This window comes from Misgurnus anguillicaudatus, chromosome 21 (assembly GCF_027580225.2).
Source record: "Misgurnus anguillicaudatus chromosome 21, ASM2758022v2, whole genome shotgun sequence".
NCBI lineage: Eukaryota > Metazoa > Chordata > Actinopteri > Cypriniformes > Cobitidae > Misgurnus > Misgurnus anguillicaudatus.
In genome coordinates, this window is record NC_073357.2 from 35663329 (window position 1) to 35682847 (window position 19519).

Consider the following 19519-nt stretch of genomic DNA (forward strand, 5'->3'; position numbering starts at 1 on the left):
GTGGCAACAGATCCCGAATTATTTTTTAGATGACCCCTTTGAGGACAGGATTGAAAACCATGTATGAAGTTATTAGAAATCAATGAATAAGACTCAACTGGCTCCTACTCCATGCTACACAGCACAAAAAAATCTTTTTTTCACATGTTTATAAAGGTCACATCTGTATTTATAATTTGCAGAGAGAGAGAACAGTTTTAATCTAGAGACAAATATGGACTAAATGATTTAGGTATAGCCTTAAAGCTGACATACATGGCACAAAGATCCAGTTACCAAACTCAGCTGGCTCTTTTTAACATCAGAGGACCACAGCTGGATTTCTTTTAAAATAGGCATGTTGCCAACCAAACCATGCACACCTACTCCACTGTCTATATTAATGTTGTAGTGAGGAGGAAGCAAAAGCACATAATACCACAGTATGGTACATTGTGGCCATATTTATTTAACATGACTTTCCCATGGTAATCCAAGAATACCATTACTTGTACAGCATAACCTTTGTGCAGTGTCAAAAAACCATGGTGTTACCATGGCACAACATTCAAAACACTATGTTAATAATTTAAGGTAATTCTGGCATCTGGCCATAGGTTTCTGTGGAAAAAAATGGTACACTTTGACCTCTGTCACAGCTCAGACTTCAACTATTACATGAGAGGCACAATTGAGCCATGCATGCAAGTACAATATAACTAGATTATAGATAAAGTCGAGGTCTTCCCCCAATCTTTCCAGTGTGAAAAAAAGCCGTGGTTGCCCTATATCCTAACTTTTGTTGTATTAATAAATTTTTTGTTGTAAATGACTGCTAAATGTAAAAACGTTTAATAAAAAGATATGAAAGCCATATTAATTTAATATTTTTTATTCATTTGTTTGACGTTTTTTATGTACATGTAGGCTATGTATTCTGTTTAAGAGCTACAAGCAGAGAACGAGCCAATAATATGCTCATCTGTATTTGTTCCACGCACATGTACAGAGTTTACTGGCAGGGACACTTTGTATTGTTTAGGAACAAAGTTCTCATTAATTATGGCAATGCATTGCTAATCACAAAGCCAATGTGATGTGATGTGACAATGTGTCTCATTTATTCCTTATTATGTTTCAGCTATCCAAGGTAAACTCCACACTGGTCTTTCCAAAAACAATAAATGCAGTTAATGAGATAAACATGCTTAACCGTTAATCTCCCAGAATTCTGACCTTCCTCAAAAGACTAACTTCTCAATCTCAACTGAGGGTGTTTGGAAATATCGACCCCCTTGCGCTCTTCACGTCTGGATCCCAATTTCATGAAATCAAAAGATCATAACAGAAACTAAATAATGTTTCTGTTGTAATCAAAAATCCTAAAAACTCATTAGGATGAAAATTAAAATTTGTGTGATATGTGGTATTACATTGTAAAAGTTTGCTGTAATGCAGCTGGTTGCCAGTAACTAACTGTAGAAGATAAATGCTCATTTAACTTTGAACTGTTGCCAGTAAATTACATAAATGTAAAATCTTCAGTAAGTTACATGACAACCAGTTGGAAATGTGTATGTAGTATTAAAAACAGTATAAAAGTATAAGCTGAAGTGTCAAGTATTTATGGTAAACTCCCCTTCCACTTGAGCAATAGAAGGCAGCTGCAGGATCTCTTAAACCTAATTGAAATTAAATCCTAATTTCTAATTCTAATCTAATTACTTTCAGTCTTCTCAAAAAAGCTCAAGATGTGTTTCATACCAAGAGATGTCACATTAAATACTGACTGATGCCTGAAGAAGACATTCAGTTCTGATAATTGCTTTACTTTTAATTTTGTGTACATATTTCCTGTATTTTCTGTTTGTATAAAATAGTGAGAAATAAATATGGATGTACATTAAAACTTTGCTAAAACAACAAAGCTGGTGATGATAGCCTAAAGAGGATCGCACACCGGCCGCGCAGCTCAGCGCCGCGCAGCGCCGCGCCGTTCTAAAAAAATGTAACACATTGTTTTCTATGAGTGTACGCACACAGGCGCCGCCAGGTGGCGCCTGTCCGCGCCGCCCAGCTGTGACTCAGGAAGTTGTTCTAATCCCTGTCGCGCCACAGAGCGCCACTCACATAGTTTAACATTAAATAACATCATATTTTCCCACATCATTAATGATTAACATTGGCTGCTAACGTATATTATACATTTTGAATTAGACGCTATCTGACGAAGCTCGCGCTATTTAATGTGCACTTCCGGTTTACAATACCTCCGAGTTCTCCTAGGCGCGACGCGACGCGGCGCTGCGCGGCGCTGCGCGGCCGGTGTGCGATCCCCTTAAGACTTTTGCACATTACTGTACTTGTGGATCTGGTTGTAAACTCTTAGAAAAAAAAGGTACAACACTTTTGTCATAAAAAGTTCCTAATTTAGAGACCTCAAAGGAACATATCTCTACCATATAGGTCAGGGGTCACCAATCCTGGTCCTGAAGGGGCCGGTGTCTCTGCAGAGTCCAGCTCCATCCCTAATCAAACACACCTGAAACACATTAATAGGCTTTATGCCCAGCTGCACTGAACTTCAGCCAGCTCCTTGTTTCCTGTCTGCCATTATTGGACAAACTGATTAATCCAGGTGTGCCTGACCTCAGAAGTCACAAACAAACGGATTAATCCAGGTGTGCCCGACCTCAGTAGTCACAACAACAATAATCAGACACACCCGGATCAATCAGCCCGTCCAACAATGGCAGACAGGAAACAAGGGCTGCCTCTCAATATGCGTTCTTCAGCGATCTTGCGTCCTTGTGTTCTCGCTCTACGTCATCATTAACCGGTGAAGTTCAATTCCAATTCTCAAGAACGCAAGTTCAGAGGACGCATGAAAATACCTGGATGTGTTCTTGATATCAAGGATGCATCGAGTGCAGACTTGCGCGCTGATACCTGGGGAGGTCACGTGACCAACAGGAAGATCGCACACATCTCAATTCTCACAAGTGCGTTCTGTGTTCTCGCGACCTTCTGAGTTCATTCTTCCAAGGTCGCCTGGCAACCCTACTGAAAAATTCAGCCAAGACCAGCACAAGCTGGTAGCTGGTTTTAGCTGGTTTAAGGTGGTTTACGCTGGTCCTCCCAGCCTGACAAAGCTGGTCATGCTGGTGGGCCAGCTGGTATTCCAGCCTGACCAGCTAAGTCCAACTAGACCAGCTTAAAATGTGACCAAAACACAGCTAGACCAGCTTGCTACACCAGCAAAACCATCTTCCTACACCAGCAAAACCAGCTAAAACCAAGATGGAGACCAGCCAAAACCAGCTCACCAGCCCATGCTGGTCCCAGCTGGATCCCCCAGCAGGGAAGATCAATCTCCACGAGAACGCAAGTCTGTTCTTTGCATTCTTGGAATTGAGAAACAGCCAAGGAGCTGGCTGAAGTTCAGGAAGTAGTGCAGCTGGGCATAAAGCCTATTAGCTGCTTCAGGTGTGTATGATTAGGGTTGGAGCTAATCTCTGCAGAGACACCGGCCCTCCAGGACCAGGATGAGTGACCCCCGATTTAGGTAAAAAAGTGCACTTTTTGAAATGGTACAGCCCCATTGTCAACTTTTGTACCTTTTTTTTTGAGAGTTTAGGAATTAACATAAATGTTAATTGCTAATAAACAGTGTTAGTGTGATGCTGGGTTTTAATAGCAATTACTTCAGAGGTTACTTAACATATAGTCTCAGCCTCAGACGTCACGTCCACAAACTGTTGGCTGAACGTCTGATTTTTTTTGTACACTTTTCTGGAAACCCTGTGAGAATGTCTAAAGTCGTCTTTTGATTGGTTGAAATAAACCAGTTTTCCAGGAGACGCGAGTGTCGCGATTAGTTTCGGTCCATGGAAAAAAAATATCTGACGTTCCATTGAGAAAGAGAATCAGTCGTGTTCACATGGATAATAATGACCAGTTATCATGATCAGCTAAACATTGGATTCTCAAAAATATGCAAAGTTCGCGGCATAGACTCTCTAGAAGACGTCCAAGAGTTTTGGTGGAGGCAGTTAGTGGAGTCAAAAAGTTCGGTTCTCCTGAATTGCTTGTATGTGTTAAAAAGTGGAGAGATATGTTTCAAACAGACGTTTAACGGGAGCGTCTCATTGGTGTGGCTGTCGATGAAGTGCACAACGTTGTTCTATGGTGAGTAATGTTGTTTATTTAGATGCTATTCGATTGCGGCTGGTTATTTCAATAACTGACTTGTTGCCAGCCGGCTCGTTATTGTGAGGAGTCTGACGATAGACGAAACAAACTGTGATTGGTTGTTTGACATGTCGGTCAAACAGCTTGTGGGCGGGCTTTGTCCAGAAAAAGCAGCGAAAAACACCAGACCTTCAGTACTAAAGGTCTGGCTACGTGAGATTACTTAACATACACAAAGATCTTTGACCAGCTGGGAGCCATTGTTGATGTTCTTTGAAAAGAAATGCAAACAACTTCAAAAAGTCAACTTTAATATACTCTAAGAATGATCAAGTGAACAATGTACATTTTTTTCTGTTTTTCATGTTTGTATAAAATTCACAGTTTACGTGATCTATTTAGAACAAAATGGCATAAACATGCCAAAATGTGACATAGAAAAAATATAACAAGTATAACAAATACAAAATCATGGAGTAAAATACATTTTTAAAAGAACTTCTCACTTAAGGAACCATTTCAGTCCATTGGTCAATTATTTAATAAAAAAACTCATAATGTTTTTTATTTACATGATGATGTTGGGCAGTCATGGCCTAATGGTTAGACAGTCAGGGTTGTAACCCGGCTTGAGTCTCACGGCTGGTAGGTTGCGAATGAGGTGCCCTTGAGCAAGGCACCTGTCCCCCCATGGCCCCCGGGAACTGCCGGGTGTTCACGACTTGCAGTGCATGTGTTCACTACTCACTGGATGGGTTAAATGCAGAGGTCACATTCCAAGTATGGGTTACCATACATTGGTCCATACTCAGATTCTGACCCTAGCAATATTATAATTGGCCACTCCAATGTAGTAAAAGGAAAGTTTTTAATGTGCAACATTTCAAAATGGAACCCAAATCTGTCTCTGTGGTGACTGCCCAGAATGAATACATTTAGCAGAATACACAAACTATTGTTTATCTGTTTGGATTTTGCCTTGCCTGAGAACTTTCACAATATAAATATGACCTATGAGTATGTTTTATTATTATTATTTTTTAACTTCATGATACTAAACGAGTCTGGGGTTACCATACTGTAGTAGATGACTTGGTGCAATTCAGTGATCCCCTCAAAATACACATAAACCACAAAACAAAAGCTAGAGAAAAGCAAAGTATGCACAATGGAGACAAATCTCTGTAAGCAGATCGCATTAGTGGTGCTAACTAATCACAACTGAACTCATCAATTATCTTTGTGAAGTCATTGTTGTTGTTAATTGTATTCATGTTATCATTTATGGTGTTGTTGTTGTTGTTGTTGAGGCTCAGTGCTTGTTGTTTCCTCAGTGAACGTGGCATCACCTTCTTCTTTACAAACAGTTTCTGGAGAAACCTGTCACTGAAGCTCAAGGGCAAATAGTTGCAGATGAAATACATGAGGAGTAAACCCGGCCCAGCGTAGTAGCGCACCTGGGGCTGAGGAGAAAGGAGCGCATCCACGATGGTGTTGATTACAGGGCTCAGATCCTCGCTGGCTGTTTTTGCGTAACTCTGAAACAGTTCCTTGGTCTCCAGTAGATATTCCTCACCATATTCTTCGAGGAGGCTTGGGGGCAGATTCTGGATCAGGTGTTTGTACTGCTTCTCCCAGTACTCTGCATTACTGCTCTGTCCTGGAACATAAGGAAGGAAAAGGCAAAAAAATGATGTAAGAAACCGGTGTGGGGGGTTGGAAACATAAAAGAGAGTGTAAACAGAGGTCTGGGCACACTTTATTCAGTTAGTTATATTGTAATCCAAGACCTGGATTTGGCTGAACTATTTGTTCAAACAACTTGCAGAGAATAGCTGCGATATCAACTTAAAAACCTGATCTGCGGCCAAGATGTAAATAAACAGCTTAAATAAGAACTTGACTGACATGGTTATTCTTTCTAATATGTTACCTATTTAGCTAGTTCACACTAGGTCAAAATAGTGCTGTCACTTATTTAATTATGTAACCTATGTACTAAGAATTATGTTTATGGTGCACTCTCAAAAATATTGGGTTGTTTTTAACCCCGTGCTGGGTAACCATAGGACAGAACACATCTCTGGGTCAAAGTGACCCAAACAATGGGTCGTTTCAACCCAACTGCTGGGTTGTTTCAACATGGTTGATTAACAATAACCCAGCAGTTGGGTTAAAACAACCCACCATTCGGTTAACTCCAACCCAGAAATGTGCTCTGTCCCACAGTTTCCCAGCACTAGGTGTGTAAACTGATGTCCTAAACTAATAAACCAAAAATAATTTCATTAGCTGCTGTCAAATAATTTGTCACAGCATTTGACAAAGTACAAGTTCAACTATTATGTTTAAAATGTCAATTTGTTATCACCTGTCTTATAGGCAGAAGGTAAGATGGTGGAGACTTTGACACCCCATGGCTCTAGTTCATGACGAAGTGTGTTCATAAAAAGATTCAGAGCGGCTTTTGAAGCCCCGTACGAAGCCAAACAAGGGAAGGGCTGCTCTCCTAAAGATATAAAGGCAAAAATACACAGTCAACTACACATATCTGCTGACATTACAGTTTTATAGCACGACACATACCACATTCATTGTGGAGGGCAATAAAGGTTGTACAAAAGAAGATGAGAGATGTGAATTGTAGTCAAGTCAACAATGAGCCTAACAGAGGAAACCCAGCGGCATTCGAGGGTTAATAACAGATTCTGACTGTTTACAAGACATAGTGTGGTTTTGCCTTAAGCATTTAAATAAGGTTTGTGTTTAGATCGCTACAGCTTGCCCACTCAGAAGTTGTGAGGAGTTTTTAAAGACAGCAGGCATCCTGTAAGTCCTTTCAAAGAACAACGGTTAATTTCTGCTATCCCCTGCTGAAAAAAAACAATAAACACCATCACAGAAATTATATTGGTTTTTTTGGGAATTTTATTGGTTCTAATTTAATATGGCCCAAAACACACTACAGTGTATTGGTCTTTGTTGGTCCCTAATGGTATGTATTGGTTCTAATGGAATATGGCCCAAAACACACTACAGTGTATTGGTCTTTGTTGGTCTCTAATGGTATGTATTGGTTCTATGTATTGGTTCTAATGGAATATGGCCCAAAACACACTACAGTGTATTGGTCTTTGTTAGTCCCTAATGGTATGTATTGGTTCTATGTATTGGTTCTAATGGAATATGGCCCAAAACACACTACAGTGTATTGGTCTTTGTTGGTCTCTAATGGTATGTGTTGGTTCTATGTATTGGTTCTAATGGAATACGGCCCAAAACACACTACAGTGTATTGGTCTTTGTTGGTCCCTAATGGTATGTATTGGTTCTAATGGAATATGGCCCAAAACACACTACAGTGTATTGGTCTTTGTTGGTCCCTAATGATACGTATTGGTTCTAATGGAATATGGCCCAAAACACACTACAGTGTATTGGTCTTTGTTGGTCCCTAATGATACGTATTGGTTCTAATGGAATATGGCCCAAAACACACTACAGTGTATTGGTCTTTGTTGGTCCCTAATGGTATGTATTGGTTCTATGTATTGGTTCTAATGGAATATGGCCCAAAACACACTACAGTGTATTGGTCTTTGTTGGTCTCTAATGGTATGTATTGGTTCTATGTATTGGTTCTAATGGAATATGGCCCAAAACACACTACAGTGTATTGGTCTTTGTTAGTCCCTAATGGTATGTATTGGTTCTATGTATTGGTTCTAATGGAATATGGCCCAAAACACACTACAGTGTATTGGTCTTTGTTGGTCTCTAATGGTATGTGTTGGTTCTATGTATTGGTTCTAATGGAATACGGCCCAAAACACACTACAGTGTATTGGTCTTTGTTGGTCCCTAATGGTATGTATTGGTTCTAATGGAATATGGCCCAAAACACACTACAGTGTATTGGTCTTTGTTGGTCCCTAATGGTATGTATTGGTTCTAATGGAATATGGCCCAAAACACACTACAGTGTATTGGTCTTTGTTGGTCCCTAATGATACGTATTGGTTCTAATGGAATATGGCCCAAAACACACTACAGTGTATTGGTCTTTGTTGGTCCCTAATGGTATGTATTGGTTCTCTGTATTTGTTCTAATGGAATATGGCCCAAAACACACTACAGTGTATTGGTCTTTGTTGGTCTCTAATGGTATGTATTGGTTCTATGTATTGGTTATAATGGAATATGGCCCAAAACACACTACAGTGTATTGGTCTTTGTTAGTCCCTAATGGTATGTGTTGGTTCTATGTATTGGTTCTAATGGAATATGGCCCAAAACACATTACAGTGTATTGGTCTTTGTTGGTCTCTAATGGTATGTTTTGGTTCTATGTATTGGTTCTAATGGAATATGGCCCAAAACACACTACAGTGTATTGGTCTTTGTTGGTCCCTAATGGTATGTATTGGTTCTATGTATTGGTTCTAATGGAATATGGCCCAAAACACACTACAGTGTATTGGTCTTTGTTGGTCTCTAATGGTATGTATTGGTTCTCTGTATTGGTTCTAATGGAATATGGCCCAAAACACACTACAGTGTATTGGTCTTTGTTAGTCCCTAATGGTATGTATTGGTTCTATGTATTGGTTCTAATGGAATATGGCCCAAAACACACTACAGTGTATTGGTCTTTGTTGGTCCCTAATGGTATGTATTGGTTCTAATGGAATATGGCCCAAAACACACTACAGTGTATTGGTCTTTGTTGGTCTCCAATGGTATGTATTGGTTCTATGTATTGGTTCTAATGGAATATGGCCCAAACCACACTACAGTGTATTGGTCTTTGTTAGTCCCTAATGGTATGTATTGGTTCTATGTATTGGTTCTAATAATATATGGCCCAAAACACACTACAGTGTATTGGTCTTTGTTGGTCTCTTATGGTATGTGTTGGTTCTATGTATTGGTTCTAATGGAATATGGCCCAAAACACACTACAGTGTATTGGTCTTTGTTGGTCCCTAATGGTATGTATTGGTTCTAATGGAATATGGCCCAAAACACACTACAGTGTATTGGTCTTTGCTGGTCCCTCATGATAAGTATTGGTTCTAATGGAATATGGCCCAAAACACACTACAGTGTATTGGTCTTTGTTGGTCCCTAATGGTATGTATTGGTTCTATGTATTGGTTCTAATGGAATATGGCCCAAAACACACTACAGTGTATTGGTCTTTGTTGGTCTCTAATGGTATGTATTGGTTCTATGTATTGGTTATAATGGAATATGGCCCAAAACACACTACAGTGTATTGGTCTTTGTTAGTCCCTAATGGTATGTATTGGTTCTATGTATTGGTTCTAATGGAATATGGCCCAAAACACACTACAGTGTATTGGTCTTTGTTGGTCTCTAATGGTATGTTTTGGTTCTATGTATTGGTTCTAATGGAATATGGCCCAAAACACACTACAGTGTATTGGTCTTTGTTGGTCCCTAATGATACGTATTGGTTCTAATGGAATATGGCCCAAAACACACTACAGTGTATTGGTCTTTGTTGGTCCCTAATGGTATGTATTGGTTCTATGTATTGGTTCTAATGGAATATGGCCCAAAACACACTACAGTGTATTGGTCTTTGTTGGTCTCTAATGGTATGTATTGGTTCTATGTATTGGTTCTAATGGAATATGGCCCAAAACACACTACAGTGTATTGGTCTTTGTTGGTCCCTAATGGTATGTATTGGTTCTATGTATTGGTTCTAATGGAATATGGCCCAAAACACACTACAGTGTATTGGTCTTTGTTGATCCCTAATGGTATGTATTGGTTCTAATGGAATATGGCCCAAAACACACTACAGTGTATTGGTCTTTGTTGGTCTCTAATGGTATGTATTGGTTCTATGTATTGGTTCTAATGGAATATGGCCCAAAACACACTACAGTGTATTGGTCTTTGTTGGTCCCTAATGGTATGTATTGGTTCTATGTATTGGTTCTAATGGAATATGGGCCAAAACACACTACAGTGTATTGGTCTTTGTTGGTCCCTAATGGTATGTATTGGTTCTAATGGAATATGGCCCAAAACACACTACAGTGTATTGGTCTTTGTTGATCCCTAATGGTATGTATTGGTTCTAATGGAATATGGCCCAAAACACACTACAGTGTATTGGTCTTTGTTGGTCTCTAATGGTATGTGTTGGTTCCTTGTATTGGTTCTAATGGAATATGGGCCAAAACATACTACAGTGTATTGTTCTTTGATGGTCCCTAATGGTACCATTAGAATTTTCTGTAATGGTTTTATTGTTTTTTTCAGCCAGTATGACAGTAGCATCCGTTGTTCAAGACTGCCAAAACGTGTTGTTTTCTTCAGCACGAGACATCTTTATTTAAAAAGGCCATGAGCCAGTGTTTACAAAGAACACGACAGCATCCTGTGCCAGCCTGTTACTCATAGTATCATACTGTTTTGGCACGATGGCAGTAAACAAATGGAGACAAAATCCGCAGTGCCAGGCAAAGTTAAAAATGTTGTGTGTGTATCTCCTGTCGACTGCTCTCTGTGAAAGTGCTTAGTGGACACTTGAGAAGAACAGAAAACATGTGGACCATAACATGGGTTCACATTAGTGTTTGGTTTGGTGGGATTAAACCCATCTGGCATGAAGACATTTGTCAAACACTTTTAAGTGCTGACAACTTTATATGGATTGCAAGAAAGACACAGGGCCTTTAAGTATCCTAATGAGATACTGCACTGAAATAGGACGCCAAACCGCTCATAAATGTCAAAGTGTGCAGACTTTTATTTACTCTTATATTAAGAGGAAAGTATGAGAGACTTTAGAAGATAGTAAAAATTTACTAGCATTGGTGTTAGCGCTCATGTGTGTGCGTGTGTGTACCTGATGGGCTGGAGATTGTCACAATTCGGCCTTTCGACTGCCTCAGAAGCGGCAGAAAGGTCTTTGTAACATTAAGAGTCCCGAAGAAGTTTATCTCCATGCATCCTCTGAAGTTCGACATGAGGGAGAGCTCCACATCCCCAATATTTATACACAAGCCAGCGTTATTTACAAGGCCCCAAAGATCTAGGAAAAAGGAACATGTACGTTTTAATTTATTCTTGTTTTATTCATACAGATATTCACAGGTTTACACAAATGGTCTGTATTTCTCTTTTTAGTATTTTTTTTAACCGACCTAGCTGCTCTATAAACGTCTGTGACCTTGTTTTGTAAAAAAACAGATTTTTTCTGTGATGGGTGTTCAAGCCACCTGGTGCTGTGGTGTATGATGTTTGAAATAACATAGCCCCTTGATGTACTGCCAAACCATACACACAACCCTGTGAAAGCACCACCCTTCCACCCCCTATCCTATCCTCTTCCCAACATTTACTCTTCAGATTAGATGTCTTGAATTAGACAACCTTACTTGGTGGTGACACATAAACAGAACAACAATACGCTGGACACACACACACACACATTTGATACAAAATATAATTGTTTGATCTGGCTAATTTTAGGAGTAAATCTGTATATTGATGAGCTGCTGTTGTTCACGGAAAGCCATAAAAACATAAAATGTACGACGGCATCACATAAATCCTCTCCTCTCATGCCAAGCTTGGCCTTGGTGTCGATCAGGGCTTGCTGTACCTGCTGAGGCTGCGTAATGTCTACTTGCAGAAGCGTCAGGCGTGAAGAACAGACTCTGCGCAAGTATTTGGCACCCTCACCTTCCAGGTTTAATACAGTTGCGAACACTTCAAACCCCATCGCGTCTAACCATTTTGCTGTAGCGTTACCAAACCCCGAATCACAACCTACAGAGAAAAAAAAGAGGAGATGAAAACATAACAATGTTATGTTCCTTTCTGATATGCATCCACCCTTTCAATGCCGTAATTGGTGAAATATAATCTTACTGCAATTGCACACCTATAAACTTACACAAACAGCAAATACAACAAAAGCCGAGTTAGGTAAAGGCATCATCCAATGCCACGTTCCATGATAATGTGATTAAGTAAGTGGAGATTCACATCTTTCTGTTTGAGCACAATGTCAATTTGTACACCAGCGGTGTGCTCTGTCCAATATTTACCCAGCATGGAAGTGTAAGAAAAGTTATTTAAAAAAAAGGGGTCATTCCAGTACAAATGTGTAAGCCCATAAGAGCGTTATCCAAATGCATGAAGAAGTGTTAAAGTAGAATAACAGCAGGCTCGGAGTTCTTTTGACCTCCCCGATGTGTGAGTTGTTCTTGGCAGTCAACAACAGTACAATACAGACCATGAAAATAATAGTGACATGAATAGATACACACACATTAATATTTCTTTCAATGTGAGGTCTGCAACATAATTGAACCACTGGGCTTTAGAAATAAAGGTTTTCTGTGCATGCCAGGATTAAAATCTTTGTTCTTTTGAAAAATTATTGTTTATGAATTTTGTTCCTGGCCAAACCAAACTAATATATTGTCCATTATGTGTCTCCTTTGATTGGCAGAGAATTCAAAGCCGTACCACAGATGTGTGAAGGAGAAAGATTTTATAGCTTGTCCGACATATCGCTCACCGTTCAGAAGTAAATGCCCTCGCTTTTCGCCATCTATCTGCGAATGTCCGACAAAGAATTTACAAGCCAGTTACGATAACAGCAGTTACTCAGTGTACAGAGGACTCAAACACACACCAATAAAAGTCACACCTCCGCATTTCAGGGAAACTGTTATCTAAAGGTATTCTGAGGACATGCAGGATCTGTCTGTACACTAGCTGGGCCTTCTTTTAGGATCGAATTCACGGATACAGATTTGCACTTTTGTACTTTGTTAAATTTAGGACGCACATATGCAAAGAATCATGACTCACTGATGTTTTACCAAAGTAGTTTTTTATTACCACTTGAACTACAATTTGCTCAATTAAGTGTGAATCATGATTTATGTACAATAGCTCAGTCTGGTTCTAAATGATTGTACAGTCCTAATAGCCTAATGTCCAACACAATCATTTGTGGTTGTGACCTATATTCTGTTTGGTGTGTTTGAACTGGTAAATTGGCTTTACTCAAAGGTCTTGCTGTGTGTGCTTTCAGGCAGGAGCTCATCTTTTACATGCATCACATTTTCACCAGTGCAGGCGATGCTGTTATACGGAAACAATTCAGGTGTGTATTTTGCTAATAGCTGACTACAGGCACGTGCTTCCTAAATGAACAATTATCTGAATTCATTAACATTCAAACTAGAGCAAATCGTAACATGTATGTGAATTTATACCTTTTCTGTGCCAAAGGTAACAGCACTGTTCACTTTTTAATTATTAGTGAATACGAGAATTTGCCATTAACAAACAAGCTTACCTGTAAAAACACAGTGGGTAAAACTTTAGTATTGTGTATTTGTATTACGCATACAGATTTAGCATTTAAACTTTAAGACACAGAAGCTACTGACATTAAAAGATTATATTGTTTCGCAATAAAATTGTCTAAAACTAATTGTGAGAAATGTCTCTGAAGGAGTTACAAGATGAGCTGAGGTCTGACAACTTGCCATTTATACATCTGTGCCAAGTACATCCTCTCTGAACTCTCTGGCACCACGATGCTGCACGTAAACCTTTTCTCTCTTGTAAGTTTCACCTTCTTAGACCAACAAGGCATTGCAAGAATGCCTTAGACGCCCCTTTCCCCCAAAAAGCATTCTGCATATTTTTATGTAACATTGATATGGGTATTATTAGACACCTCAGGTCTAGCATAGCTTATCCAACTCTGAACTGGCTTGCCTTGCACTCTGGAGTGTCTCCAGGAACACTGGGTAAAGAAAGGGCCTGCCAGAGACCTGTTGGGTCGGAGAGGAGCGCGTGTGAGTTCTCTCTCTCTCTCTCTCTCTCTCTCTCTCTCTCTCTCTCTCTCTCTCTCACACGCACGCACACACACACACACACACACCTCCCTCCTCTCACACATGTGAACCCCACAGGGCTGCAGGACAGTCAGTAATACTGTCATCAAGGCAAAATGTGGAACTTCCCTGGCCTCAGCCAATAAAATATTAACGAAGTGTGATATAGAGACACGCACGAGGTTTCCATCCACGGTTTTATGTGGATTTTGAGAAATCGCACGGAAACACCAAGCTACAAATAACATTTCCAAAAGGGAGTTAGCTAGTTAACCAAGGTTCGGGAGCAGGGCCACGCCTCAACCAACATTTGACTTCCCAAAATCTTCTTAAATCAGACCGCCCTTCCAGTACTGTTTGTTTAGTTCTCTTGAACCCTCTCCCCTCTGTCCTCCTTTAACCATGCTTTTCATTTTTTATGGGGTCGTACAGTATGGGGGGTCCTAAGCACCTAATATACTAAGATGGTGTACCAGAGAGAATCTCCTGGTTACGTCATATGGGCGCACTCATATTAGTGCAAACCCAAAAGAACCGTGCCCGTGCACGATTGCCCCCCGCTACCCCAGAAGCATGCACTCACACAATCCAATCCGAGCCCAGATGCGCTTTTGTCATTAGAATGCGATTGTTTTGAAGAAAACAGGAAGTTAAACACTCTCTTAACACTGGAACCCATCGAAATGTTAAGTATGTGTTTTTTTATTCTGTGTTGTTTGGAGCGCGATGAAACACAGCCCTCTTAAATCATATTGCTTGATTGATCTGTCACTTGTGCAACTCAGACATTTACGTAACCCTGCTATGCGCATCAGAAGGTTTTATTCGAAGGCAGACGAAGGGGAGTGGTTGCGCAATTGTCTTCTCTCCTTTTGAACCGAACACACATACTGTACACATCTGCCCCATCGAGGGTGTTTTGTAAGATGACATCCGAAATTTGGTGGATAACTAGAAGACTTTTCATCAAGTGCGGGATTAGTCGTGCTTCCTCATGCTGTACTCAGCATGCACACACAATAAGAGCGCCTCATGCTACGTATCGCATTTCCCAGTGCCAGTTTTCACACGTACAGGCTAATGTAAAGTGGTACTTAATAGTTCATGTAGAGATCCAGACTGATGTCATATGTTATAAGGAAATGATGGAGTTCAGTTATGCTTTTTATTATCTGAGGTTGTGTACACTGTTATTTTTCCTACTAATTAAAAGAGTTTGATAAACTTCACATCTCGGAGTGTTGAAGCACGGAGTGGTGAAAAAAGTAAAGGTGTCAGGAGCCAAGCTGGGTGGCAATGATATTTACCTCGTGTTTGCAGAACACCATGGTAATGAGGATAGATGAAGAGATGAGAATGTTTGTGTGGGATGAATATATGAGATGGTACGTAACTCTAGAAGCTCACACCTTCATGGTGCTAGAACCTGGTGTTAATCACAGCTTAACTCAGTCATCGTGGTTTATTGGCAAGGTGAAATCGAGAGAGAGAGAGAGAGAGAGAGAGAGAGAGAGAGAGAGAGAGAGAGAGAGAGAGAGAGAGAGAGAGAGAGAGAGAGGGGGGGGGGAGTAAGAGCAAATGTTCTCAACCATTAAAGGTGTAATTTTTGGAGAACAGATGCATTTATAGACGGTTTCAGCAGTAACAACATAAACAAGCGGCTTTCGTGGTCAACACGTAACTTTGGGTAAACTCCGGTAAGAATAAATAACAACAAAGTACTTTAAACATAGTTTAATTATATAACAAGCAAAATAAACAACACCTAGATTACCTAGGAAGCCAAAACATTAGTTATTTTCGACGAGGTATTTGTTCAAGAGTTCAGTTTAGCAACTAGTCAGACCATCAAAAACTGAAACCGGAAGTAAAATTTCAGACCAGACGAGTAAGGTGTCACCGCACGTGCGTCCGATGAACCGTCTATATACAGAGAACATAAGTGTGTGTGGCATTCCTTTAATTAGACAATTAATATAATTCCTCCATAACAATGAAAGCAGGTGGCCACAGGAAGGAGTGTTTCTGAAACAGACACCTCAGTATTATTAGTCTGTCTGCTGACTGTTACATATGTTTTGTTGTTTTTAATTGAATTTTCCATTTGTTTCTTTTTCATGACAGCTTTGTCACACTGAGCATTAGAGGAATCCCTAAAGATTTAAGAGGTATATGCCAGAATAATAGTGTGGCTGGATTCAGCTGATTTTAGGCCAGCCACACTTTAACCTCAAATAAATTTAAGAACTAGCTGTGCTTTTCTGCTGGCTCTGTGAGGTTTAAAGGTTTTCCACTGTTTCTTTATTTTGGCACAAGAGTTGTTTAACCCGGCTTAGATTATTTCTTTGAGGGTCATATAAGAAAAAATATTACAATAAATCTATGTAAAAGTATAATATATATTCACAGTGTATTCTAACTCTGGTACAAAAAAAAAAAAAAACTACTTCAGTGGCCACCTCTGAAGGTCACATGGGTTCTTCCTCTTTATGTGTGTTAAAATAAGTAATGAATGAAGTTTGATCGGGTGCTTGTTACCATGCCAATAGATAGCAGACAGCTTTAGGGGATTTAAGCAACCCAATGAAGTTATTTCTTAGAAATCGTCATAAAGGTAACAGCTTGATTAAACGTAACCCAAGTAAACTGACCAAAGGGAAAGGACGAGTTCAAGGATACAAACATTTAACTTTTTAATTTCAATAATCAAAAAAAAAAAAAAAAGTTTTTTCAAAAGATCTCGCCTATGACTGATTGGAAACTGCAACTTAAATGCTTAAAAAAAACATACCTGGAGTCCACACAGAACAAAAAAACATTTCAAAGGAACAGTCTAATTTACTATACAGTACATGCATGCAAGTAAATATATATCAGGCAGGAACCAGACAAGCCTTGGGGGTGCACAAGGATTTTTTTATTTCTATTTTTTTTGCAAGGTGTAAATGAGTGTACTTCCCAGGCTTGTGCAACTCTAGCATTCTCCAAATTCAGTGGCTTGCCTGGCGGCTGCACATATAAAAGCGTAATTTGTATCATTGGTATCCAAGTATTGTTTTGTTGTGTTAATGGCTGCTTTGGACTAATATATGAAAAAATAATAATAAAAAAAATCAAACATGGCTAAATGGACCTTATGGGATTCAGATGAAAACCACCAGTCAAAAAATGTATTAATTCCATAATATTTAAACTTCCACAGTGTAGTTAGATTGTTATTATTAGCTGATTTCAAATTTCACACATGCCATAGACAGAGTCAGTGAAGGAGTGTGTGTGTGTGTGTGTGTGTGTGTGTGTGTGTGTGTGTGTGTGTGTGTGTGTGTGTACCTGGTAATTATCAGGTTGTAGAATATAGAATAGAATATACAGTTTGTATGGTATGAAATGCATTACGTTTATGGAATGTCCCCACAAAACATGGAAACCAGAATGTGTGTGTGTGTGTGTGTGTGTGTGTGTGTGTGTGTGTGTGTGTGCAAGAGAGAGAGAGAGAGAGAGAGAGAGAGAGAGAGAGAGAGAGAGAGAGAGAGAGAGAGAGAGAGAGAGAGAGAGAGAGAGAGAGAGAGAGAGAGAGAGAGAGAGAGAGAGAGAGAGAGAGAGAGAGAGAGAGAGAGATGCAGGGTCATTTTATGGCATAAATCTTAATGGAGCAAAAGGCATTTTGAGGTCTGCTGACTGGACAAAATGTACTGAATACAGCACTTCACATTAGAGCAAGTTGCTTCACTGCCTTAAGAAACAAAAGTGCAAATTGAGAAGGCCAGTAAAAATCCAGCTATAATTTTAGAAATGATTTGTAGAAAGACCACCTGGTAAAACAGCAGCCCTTTGATCTTAAAAAAACCCTCCAGTGTACCCGGCTGAATTCAATGAACATTTAAAGACATCAAAACATAGGTACAGTCAAACTTTTGACATCTATACGCGACTAATCCCCCCCCCCCCCAGACCTGAACAGAAGAACAGAACATTTTGTCTTTACCATGTTCTCAATACAGTATATGTCAATGCAGTTACTGCATCATTACATATATTAAAAAAAAGCATTACATATTGATTGGCTTGATGCAGTTTATGGTACAGCATGTTCAGGTTTGTCAATCATAAGAGGTTGTTTGTACACAGAACGATCGATGACTAATTAGAAAAGTTATTATTGTGGTAATACAAAAGAAATTTGAATACTCAGAATGCAACATGTACTGACAAATCTGGGTGTCTACAAATTTATTTATACAATTAAAATACGGGGTAAACAAGTTCTCATCACATTTGTAAGTTAATGAATCCTTTAATTCAACAATCAAAGGATTGTAGCAATTTTGCACAACAGAATACAACTGGAATGACCTACATTTCTGTATTTACAATCAGTGCATCGGTTCACGTGCATCTTAGGTCAATGGTTAAATCATAATGACAGTGTGAGTCAGCTGCTTTACAACAAAGCTCTTACTAAGCAATGAATGAAGCTCATAAAAAAAGCTGATGTAGATCAAATAAAACAAACATTTTGGTTCATATTTTATTCTTACCTGTGATGAAGACTGCCTTCCCCTCAACTGGCAGTGATGGCTTAGGGGTGGCCCATGTAAAGTACAGCCAGCAGGAGACACAGAGGACCAATCTTGCCAGCACAGCAGGCATGCACAGGGCACACAGTCTTTCCACCAACAGAGTGGCTGCCAGCCATGCCACCACCAAGGGCATGGTACCGATGTGGGATGCCAGGAACTTCTTCAGCGCTCCACAAACAAAGATGGACATCACTCCCATGTAAATCCAGAAAGACACTGAATAGTCTTCCATTGCACAGGTGGTGGAACTGTTTTATATGCTTTCCCTGACTCTTCTCTCTCTCTCTCTCTCCTTCTCTGATAAACTGGTGTTGGCACCTTTCCCTCTTGTCTTATTGCTTTCTTAAGTGGGAGCACACTTACAAATGAGCAACCATGTGCCTACTCGATTCCCTGCAATCTCAAGCTCAGGCAAGCTGACACACATACACACACCTTAGATGTTCCAACTCAGAGTAGGAGTGTAGAAGCTTGTGAACAGATCTGTCTGACTCTCTGTGTGTGTATATATAGTGTACTCTGCAGGAGAGGGGAGGGACTAAGCTCAAGCAGATGTAATCAAAGCCCAATGGCCAAGGATTTGCTGCATTTCAACCCCCCCCCCCCTCCAACATTACAAGTATTTGTCCCCTTTCCAAAAAACCAGGTGATCTTCATATCTTGTTTGCTTCCAAAATGTTTACATTTGTGGATAGTTCATATATGCACTTTTATCCAAAGCTACAATGCATTAAATGAATTTATGTTAATTTCCCTGTTAATGTAATGATCTACCAATTCAGCTATAATTTGTGCTTCACATATCCTATTCAAACTTTATTGCATAAGAATTGTCAGTGTAAGTATTAGGTATTGATGTGA

The 19519-nt window shown here is 39.6% G+C and overlaps 1 protein-coding gene across 1 annotated transcript; it reads right to left on the reverse strand.

Moving 5' to 3' along the window:
- Positions 1-4464: 4464 nt before the first annotated feature.
- On the reverse strand, positions 4465-19146 carry hsd11b2 (hydroxysteroid (11-beta) dehydrogenase 2). The gene is made up of 5 exons (XM_055205300.2): positions 18617-19146; positions 11773-11985; positions 11060-11245; positions 6542-6679; positions 4465-5830 (listed from the first exon to the last, which is right to left on the reverse strand). Exons 1-5 carry the CDS (start codon positions 18888-18890, stop codon positions 5382-5384), a joined length of 1260 nt encoding a protein of 419 aa, XP_055061275.2. The 5' UTR covers positions 18891-19146; the 3' UTR covers positions 4465-5381.
- Between the last annotated feature and the right edge of the window lie 373 nt (positions 19147-19519).

Excerpts from the sequence above, each read along its gene's own strand:
- hsd11b2 (XM_055205300.2), bottom strand. The coding sequence starts at position 18,890 with ATGGAAGACTATTCAGTGTCTTTCTGGATTTACATGGGAGTGATGTCC. Across the intron at positions 6,680-11,059 it reads GACAATCTCCAGCCCATCAG|GAGAGCAGCCCTTCCCTTGT; the intron begins GTACACACACGC and ends TTATATCTTTAG. Across the intron at positions 5,831-6,541 it reads ACCTTCTGCCTATAAGACAG|GACAGAGCAGTAATGCAGAG; the intron begins GTGATAACAAAT and ends CTTATGTTCCAG.